Source organism: Macrobrachium rosenbergii, chromosome 58 (genome assembly GCF_040412425.1).
Source record: "Macrobrachium rosenbergii isolate ZJJX-2024 chromosome 58, ASM4041242v1, whole genome shotgun sequence".
In the NCBI taxonomy this organism is placed as follows: Eukaryota; Metazoa; Arthropoda; class Malacostraca; order Decapoda; family Palaemonidae; genus Macrobrachium; species Macrobrachium rosenbergii.
Window position 1 is genome coordinate 18,917,130 of NC_089798.1, and position 10,000 is coordinate 18,927,129.

At 36.3% G+C, this 10,000-nt stretch overlaps 1 protein-coding gene across 4 annotated transcripts in view; it reads left to right on the forward strand.

Annotated features, from left to right (window-relative positions):
• LOC136837170 (integrin alpha-PS2-like) overlaps window positions 1-10,000 on the forward strand; it is a 753,892-nt gene that overhangs the window by 123,802 nt on the left and 620,090 nt on the right. For all 4 annotated transcript variants that reach the window (XM_067101841.1, XM_067101840.1, XM_067101839.1 and 1 more), the window contains exon 2: window positions 6,213-6,340. In XM_067101841.1, the coding sequence (XP_066957942.1) occupies window positions 6,213-6,340 (128 nt within the window). The remainder of the gene's footprint in view (window positions 1-6,212; window positions 6,341-10,000) is intronic.

Sequence of the window (10,000 nt, forward strand, 5' to 3'; positions counted from 1 at the left end):
TATATATATATAAAAGTATGTATAAGTATACATATATATATATATATATATATATATATATATATATATATATATATATATATATGTAAATAAGTATAATATAAACTATATATATATATATATATATATATATATATATATATATATATGTATATACAGTATATATATAAACTTATACATATAGATACATATATATGCATATATATGTATATATATATATATATATATATATATATATATATATATATATATATATATATATATGTATTACACATCGGAGGTACAATATTTAATACAACATGGGAGCTTGAGAAAATAAGACATAATAGAGAGATAAAGAGAGGAAGAACAGTGTAGCCTTAGGTAAGAGAGAGTCTGTTATGAAACAGTTATGTTAGGAGTTTGAAAGTCAAAGGAGAAAGCTGTCTAAATGTGAGCAAGGATAAGCTTATGAAGGGAACTGGAAAGCAGGAAGATGGAGCAATGATGTAAATATGGACAGCAGAAGAACGGGGGCGCTAATGAATCGTAAGAGTATTTGGGAGTAAATAATTGATGCCGGAAGGATGAGGGCAAGTAAGTCACAGAATAGGTGAAATAAGGAAGGGAGCTGGGTATGCGCTAAAGACTGGAAACAGACTTAGAGTGACTATGGAGGCCAAGAAGGCTCTCTTTGGAAGTGAAGTGTGAATATTTATGCAAATGAAATAAAAAGGTTGAAGATGCTGAGATAAATTGTTTGAGTGGTGTATGTGGTGTAATTGGAAATGAAAAGATAAGAGTGTGGAGATACATAGTAGTGGTAAAAATTAGAATGTTAGTGTAAGCAAGGAGATAGTTCCGAGTGTTTTCAGATGGCTTAGTAAGGAGGATGACAGACTAATGAGAACGGAGCACAGTAAGAAGTGTTAGCTCTGAGTGAGCATTTTTATTTGAGAGGAGGACTTCAGGGCCATCATCTATATCGCCTTTTTCGGTGAAACCGCTGAAATATCATTAGTGCAAATATTCTCCGATAGTTTCCTTAATGCATATATATATCGTAATCCCCATTACCTGTTGTTCATAATTTTGATTAGTTTTTTGATAAGTTCAGTGACCTTAGATTACAAATTTACAGTATCATTTTAATACTTTGAAACATCCTTCCTATTCTTGCAGATAAGATTTGCAGAAGTTCAGGAAAGGATGTAATTCTCGGAAGTACCGTGTTAAATGTCATTCCATTCTTGAGAACTCTTTTTATTCTTACGTCTCTCTCCTTCTCTCTCCTAACTTTTTCTCTTTTCTATATTTCTCTCTCTCTCTCTCTCTCTCTCTCTCTCTCTCTCTCTCTCTCTCTCTCTCTCTCTCTCTCTTTTCTTTTTCTCTTTTCTATCTAATTTCCCTATATATTCTACAGTACATCACAACAAGAGAAAGCAGTTAAGGCTCCTCATACGTATGGGAAAGTTGTATTTTAAGAATTTAATGCGATTGTTTTATTTGACTGTTTCCTCCAGATAAAGTTATAAAGTCTCTATAAAGTATATATAAGTAGACTCACGGCGGTAGAAAATAAGAGCAATGTAAGAGAAGGTCGAGACGGCAAGTCCTGACCGTAGGAACGGTAGTGTACATGCCGTCCCGAAGTTCGGACTAAGGTATCTTCGTTCCTCTTATGTTTCGTGTTATTGTATAGAATTGATGACATTTTCTTAAGGAAATTTCTCCCCTTTTTAGTTTTCTGTAAAAGAAAACTATTGAGATGAATGACTTTGTGTGTCCGTGCGCACTTTTCCTCCCCGCCCTCAGCAATCATCAAACACACCAGATTGCAGCCTTCTAGCCTCAGTAATTTTTATTTTATTTAAGGTTAAAGTTAGCCATGATCGTGCGTCTGGCAGCGCTATAGGTCAGGCCATCACCGGGCCGTGGCTGAAAGTTTCATGGGTCGCTGCTCATACGTTGTACAGAAAACTCGATTGTACCGAAGAAACTTAGGCGCATGTTTTACTTTTTTAATCATGTTCGTTGAGAATTGTTTGGGGAGGGCAACAGGAGTAGAGGCCATTTTCAGTGATTCCGCCAATGTTCACTTCAGAAGCCCTTTCCTTGAGTCGCCTGGCTGTAATGATTTCTTTCAAGTCTCGTTTTTAGTTTAGCTTGATAGAACGTATGCCTACAGTAGATCGATTCAGTTAGATTGTCTTTGATGCTGATCACAAGTGCAAGCAAGATACCTTCATTGCTTATTTACAGATAAATTATTTGCAGATGAAGGTAAGAATGATGCAGGACACGAGTAGCACGAGTAGCAGCTGAGGTGGAGTCACACGGGACGTTCTCGGATGTAACCCATCTCGTCATTTTTTATCCCATCATGGAGTCTGCGTCACTTCTATATTATTAAATGGCGATTGGAAATATCTTTTTTTCTTTATTTCGCAATTCCTCTAAGGATGTTATAATAGATAAATAACGAAAATTCGTGGGAGAGATTCTGTGTATGTTGCCTTCTTTCTGAGAAATCTGTTTTAAAGGATGAAACTCCCGTCCTTTTCTTCTCCCTTGTTAAAGGACCTGCATAGTCGGGGACTGTGATTTCTTGTAGAGAATTTTGATGAGAACAGACCCTGTGAACAGTTTTTTTTCTTGAGGGAATTAATTTGTTGAGATGAGCATTCTTGAAAGATTTGACGACAATGATATCAAATAGTTTTGCGAGAAACATTTTAATCAGGGAATGTCTTCCCTAGGGAGACCGGTTTATTTAGAGAACTTGTATCTCGAAAAAAAAAAAACAGTTACTAAGCAATATCTTCATATATTGTTTGATTATAAAACTCTGGTCATACATTATTTAGTTCAGACAGGAAATATTTATTATGGTCACGTTGTTAACCAGTGTCATTGACTGTTTTGCCTTTAATGGAAATAGTCTGCATATAGAAAAATAATTTGTTGTAATTTCCTTGTTTTGTTCGTGGTATGCGGATGCGCAGCAAGAAAGCTGCATCTCTTTAGGAAAAAAATGAGCAATGTAATGTACTTCTATTGAACTGTCGCCCTTAATTGAATATGGAGTTCTTGATGACAATAATATAAATTGGTTACCACAACTTTTCTTTCTTTTTTCAAAAGTATGGGGAATTCTTGAAACTTGATGTTCATATGCCAGTGAAAAACCGATTAACTTTAAAAGTAAGACTGTGTTACATTTTATACGCGAGTATCAAACCGACAGAAAGAAGGAGAGCTTGAAATCTAAAACATGAACTCTTACTAACATAACACGCAAATATAAATAGTAATTTTCAAAATAGCGCTGAAACTCTTAATGTTACATATCCAATCAACTTAATGGTAACCATCGGTCAGCCTAGAAAATATTTTAACGTTATTTTCTTGCCATCATACCAGGAAATGTGACGGCAACAACCACAGTTTCACCAGTTCCATGTGGGGAATGAAAACATCATTTATTCTGCCTGCCCGGTGTTGTTAGAGCAGGGCGTTAACGTTACAGGTTGCCAGTTCCTTGTATTCAGTGAAAGTATACAGTAATATACAGTATATATAAACATACATATGTATATATATATACATATATATTTGTATGTATATATATGTATATGTATATTCAATGAAATTATACACTTACATAATTTACACACACACACATATATATATATACTGTATATATATATATATATATATATATATATATATATATATATATATATATATATATATATATATATATATATATATATATATATATATATATATATATATATATATATATATATATATAAAAAGTGAATGTTTGTAGACTTGTTTGTCTTTTATAGAAATCCGAACTCCTTGACAGCCCTAGACAAAATTTTGCACAAGGCCCCTATGTCACCCCAGAAGGGTTTATGACTCAAAATCAAATCACTATCCCGTGACAGACATACAAACACAGACAAAACAAATTAAATATTTGTTTTTACGTCACCTCTTCCTTCAGTGATTTATGGGTTAATTCTCATTTTTCACCTGACGGTCCACCTTTTCTTCCAGGCGGTGTCAGACGTATGATTAACCTACAACAATAAATCCAAATCCCCCATAACATAATTTTTTTTTATTGAATTTACATGAATTTTGATAATAATTTATGAGAATTAGTAATATATTTGTTTATTATTACCTCGATAAAATCGACATTGATAACCTACAGGGCATAAACTATAGGAACCAGACGAAGTTCCAGCTTCCCTTCCACTGCTACGGGAAAGGAACCGTTACCATATATCACTCATTAAACTCCTCCCACTGCAAAACCCTATAATCAGTTTAGTACATCCAAAAAATGAAACAGGTGTGTTTGCCTATATCAGAATTACTTTCATTCAGTCGTAAAGCAATGTAATTCAAAATATAACTTCTACTACCACACCAGTCATCCCTTACAATTCTTGCCACGGAAAAAAGTAGTAACAAATCAAATGTTTCTGTGACAGGCTTACCCCTTCACTGAAAATCTACTCGCGACGAAATCACCACATTTTTTTCGGTGTTCATCTTAAGCCAAACGTATCTGAATCATACCCTGCCAATAAAATACAAATTCTTAAGTTCCTTGTGGTATTACCATCATTATATCTAAGTAGTAAATCAACGAAAACAAAATTCGTAGTTACGGGCACAACTTTAGGGATCAAGAACTAATTTATCATCCATGCATGCATATTAATAGACCAAATGCTTCTGTGAAGGATCTACCCCCTCATTAAAAAAAAAGTCTTCGCGACGAAATTACCACATTTTTCAGTGTTCATCCTAAGCCAAATGTATCTTAATTATATTTTGCCAATAAAATAGCAATTCTTTAGTACCTTGAGGTATTACCATCATCATATCTAGTGCGTATCTCCGTTTTGTTGCGCAGTCAATTTCACTTAATAGATAAAAGGTCCGTCTACTTGTGAAAGGGAGACAGACCAACTTCCCCCCCCCCCCCACACACACACAAATGCACAGACACACCTGAGCACATATTATGGAAATATAAGGTTTTTTATTTATTGTCTTTGTTCAGTAACGTTGTTTATTCTTTTCTAATAGGGGAACGTAACTTTCTCTCCCCCTTTATCTTCCCCTCACCTCCTCTCCCCCTCTCCCCTCCCTCCTCCCTCGTCCCTTCTGGAACATGTTTCAAAACATTTTTGAGTGACTGTTCCTACATACTTATATATATATATATATATATATATATATATATATATATATATATATATATATATATATATATATATATATATGCTTGTATGTATGCAAGTATATGTATAAATATAAAACCAAAATGAATACCGTAGCACCTCGAGTATAATGACCAAATCGGGTAAAGGTCATTTCCTTGATTAGGACATTCCCATTTTTATGCGTTTTTTAAATGATGATTTACAATCGGTAACTAATCTTCCTAATAGGTGCAGAGAATAGGAATATAAAATGCACACTGTGTCCCCTACTTGACTTAAATGTTTGCTGGTTAAGGCTCTACTAAGTTGAAGATTTTCTCTGTACCTCGGTATTGCCGTATTCAGAATTTCCTTCCCTTGTACTTCCTCATCGGGATCCATGGTTTTTGCAGGTCTACCAGGGACTCAGGTGATTGACGTAAACTTGTACTCTTACTTTTATTTCGTCACTTTTGTTTCATCTCCCCTAAGGAGAAACCCTACTTTGCTCACTTCACAGATGTGTTTGTGTGTGTATACTTTACGTGATATAACCGTTAATGCAGTGGTGCTGATAACTAATTTTGCAGACGTTAGAAGTCAAACCCAATATAGCACAATACAGGGGATTGAATAATAAGTCCTCACACATGCCTGAAGGGATTGGGTTCTCGGGTACTTCTTAGGTGCGCCATTAGCTCTTAGGCAAAGGATGCATAAGAAAAATGAATTTAATTTTTGAGACATCATGAGTTGTGAATGTTAGCGTATAGATTACCAGTGAATGTTTTCGTCACGTTGAACAAACTAGCACTTAAACATCTGTGCCAACGGGAAAATTTTTCGCTTTTTATAAACAAAAGCCTTTAATTTAATGAAACTGACTAAACTGTTTAGTATTCCCTGAAGGTCGCTGACCCGAGAGGTCTTCATGTGGTTGTATTATTTTCATTTTATCTTTGTGTAATGTTTAGTTAGTGGTAAACTTTGTGGTTCTTGCAGGTTACTCGTAGGAGCGCCGAGGTACGACACCGAGCAAAGGAACCGGGGTGTGACCAAGGCTGGGGCTGTTCTCAAGTGTTCTCCTGAAATTCCCAACGTCTGCGAATACATTCCCTTCGACAGGAACGGTACGACTGAGAACAGTTATTTGTTAAATATACTTTTACAATGACTTACACACAAATACTGTACATAGATATACATTGTTTTTTCAAAGTTAAACCTGTTCCCTTACCAAGGGGTGGCTTCATGGAAGAAAACTACACATCGATCACTATCACCTTCCTATTTTAACTGCTGAATCTTTGTTGAACCCTGCCACACAGACTGCGCCACTCGCCCTTACCTTGCTCGCATTCTAGACCCTTTTTGCTAAATTAGGTCCATCCTTTCCAGCACCTCTTTCATCCCATCTACCCAACCATTTTTAGGTATTCCTCTCCTCCTTTCTCCTAACACTTTAGGATTAAACATAGTTTTCACCAGCTTATAATCATCCATTCTTTCCACATGACCACTCCATCTTAAAATACCTTTACCTACGCTAAACATTCTACTATTTGTACGAATCTACATTTTTAACCTATTAGGTCCTCTTTTGCTGCATACACTGTGCAAAGCAATACTGTTTTACACCTGCACTGAATAATAATAATAATAATAATAATAATAATAATAATAATAATAATAATAATAATAATTTGTGGAATCATTTCCTCTGGTTTAATCTCAGCCAGAGTTGAACTACTATTTAGAAAAAGTCATTGTTGCCTTCCTAAGCGACTGCGTCCGTTTCGACTGTCGCACAGTGGAACAATTTCCAGGCGGTCAGCCGACTACCGGACTACTTCAACTGCATTTTCTTGGGCGGTCGTATTTCCCTATTCATGGATACCACGTGACAGATGATGATGTGATCATACAAGGATCATGTGCAGAACTGAATTAGGTATTTCACTTTATTTACAGTATAAGGCAATTATCGGCTGTTAAAGTAGAAGTAAATTATCGGCTGTTCCTTGAGAAGCAAGTGCTGTGGTGGGATACTTCGGCAGTGCCATGTTTATAAGAGCACGTGACGGATGAAGATTTGATCATATTGGGATCACATGTAAGAAAAGAAAAGTTAGGTATTTCAAAATGCTTTTAAAAGAAGCCAGTGACAGCCTCTTTTTGCATAATCAAGCTTTTAATCTGAAATCTACTTGACGGATGAGGACGCAGATATAATGGGACAGTGATTGCCTCGGATGATTCAAATGATTTAAATTAAGAGGCGACGATCAGCTATCCCCGGGTAAGCAAGTATTAATAGGAAGATTACCTGAAGGATGATGGTGCGATTATGCTAGGATCACGTGTAGGGACTGAGTCTGACATTTCAAGTTATTTGAAGTAAAATGAGATAAAGTTTTCAGTAGGAAGACTAATCGTTGGATGAAGGTGCTACTATGCTGAGATCATATGAAGGAATAGTGTCAGGTATTTCAGGTTATTTACAAGGGAGGGCAAGCAGGATCTATTCCTGGATTTGCAAGCCTTTGGTAGGAGGACAACTTGATGGTTGATAATTCAGCCACCCTGGGATCACTTGTTGGAACCGTGTCAGGTACTTCAAATTAATGACAAAAGAAGGCGATGATCGGCAATTTCTGGATAAGCAGATTTCTAAGAAGACCGCTTGACGGATGATGATGTGATCATACTGGGATTAAATGTTAAAAGTGATACAAAAATTTCAATTTATTTACAAAATAATATGATGGTTGGCTATTCCTGGGTGAGCAAGTTTTTAATAAGAAAAGGCGATGACTTGATATTCATGGATGAGCGAGATTTTAAAAAGGTAACTGCTTGATGGATGATGGTGTGATCATACTGGCATCGCTTGTAGTTATTTTTATTGGAAGGCAATGACCAGCACTTCCTGGATGAGCACATTTTTAATTTGTAGTAGGAAGCCAACTTGACAGATGATGATGTGATCATACTCGGAATTCAAGTTGGAATGAGATAGGCATTTCATGTTATTTACAATAAACGCTGATGAACGATTATATCTGTAGTAGTTTGGTAGAAGATGTATTTAAATATACTGTTTTCAATTGGAAGACTATGAAAGGAATATATTACAGCTTATTGTAGTACAGTCGTTGAAAATAATCTTACTCAGTTCCATGTAATCCTCAAGGCTTAGCTTACTATATTGAACTTGAATAAATATATGTGTATATATATAATGTATATAATATATACATACATTATATATATATATATATATATATTGTTATGAACTCCTTTATTAATGAAGGACCCACAGAAAATCTTTATCTATATTATGCAGATTCACTTCTCTCAGAATCAGTTGCCAAAATAGACAAAGATTCCAGACAAACTAACACAGATTTCAAGCAAGAAGACACACTCAAAAGAGGGAAAACAAACTTAATAATTAATTTATTAACAATAAGTAAACTTAAAAGTTACAAAGGAACGTCCTCCAAAAACTGATCTAGGATAGGAAACTCACTTGCAAACAAAACCTCAATCACTACTACCGGCCTCCTAGCTAACTATCATATCCAGTAGAATAAGAGAAAGAACTAGGAGGAGGTAGAAAACAACACTTGTACAAAATCAGAACGACTCTAACTATCACACGATAGAAAGAGGCATAAGAGAGGAAAAAATATCCTTAAACCTAATATTTCTAGTATATAAATAAACACAACAAGGGAAACCACATCACCGCTTACTGAATGGAAAAGAGAACATTAACAGCTTATTTAGCCAAGTAAATCTGTCCCAAGGCAGGGTTCTGGCATCAAAAACACTCGGGGAAAAAAAAACACACGGGGTGACGATGACGATGGTCCTGGCGATGACCCAACAATCCAGTATGAAGTATGCATCGAGCATTAAAGTATAACAACAGCGAAGAATTGCATAGGTAAATCTCACCCTTCCTTCGAACTCAGAGGGCCTCCCTGACGACTCCAGGAGACAACGCCGCCACGCACCTCATGTGGCAAACAGGTTGACCCACAGCATACAGCTCAAGGCAGGGCGTAAGGCAGAAGATCTCCAACACTGCACCCAGCACAGGATACTGTCCAGAGGAGGCCGCAGCGATTTATATTCCTCCCGGACACGACCTGAAGAAAAATGAGAGACCCTTGATAATATTCCAGAGGTCCTTACAGACCTTACAGACCTTACATAATCTGTCTGCTGCCCCAGGTCCTCAGTGTGAGAGGCGCCTTTGATGTCTACCAGAGAGGTTGGCATAACGCATCTTCCGGTATATTTGCACTCTTCCAGTCTTTCTGGATGGAAAGTGTCCTGGGGATGCATCTTAGATATTTGTCAGCTTATCTTTAAACACATCTACGCCATCTACGCCACTCCTGTTATGTTCCTCAGATGAGCTGGTAGCGATTGAATAGATTGCATTATCGATGCTGCAAGTGATTAATGTCCTGTGTGCTTTCCTTAATTTTCCTGGTATAGTTTTTGGGCACTATTAAAAATATAGCAGGGTGGCGAGATCTCCTCTCAGTGGAGCCGAAACCAATCCTTTCTTTAGAACAGGCAGAATCCCGTCAGGTCGGAAGACGGGAGAACAATAGGGAAACTAGCTAACCAGCAAAAGACCGAGAACAAACAGCACTCCGCTCGTTGAATATGAAAGGATAAAAACAAACGGGTGAAATACTACAATACCAAATATGATAACACCTCAAGAGGGGAGCTAAAGAAAGCCCAACATCAGCTTTATAGGACTTTTA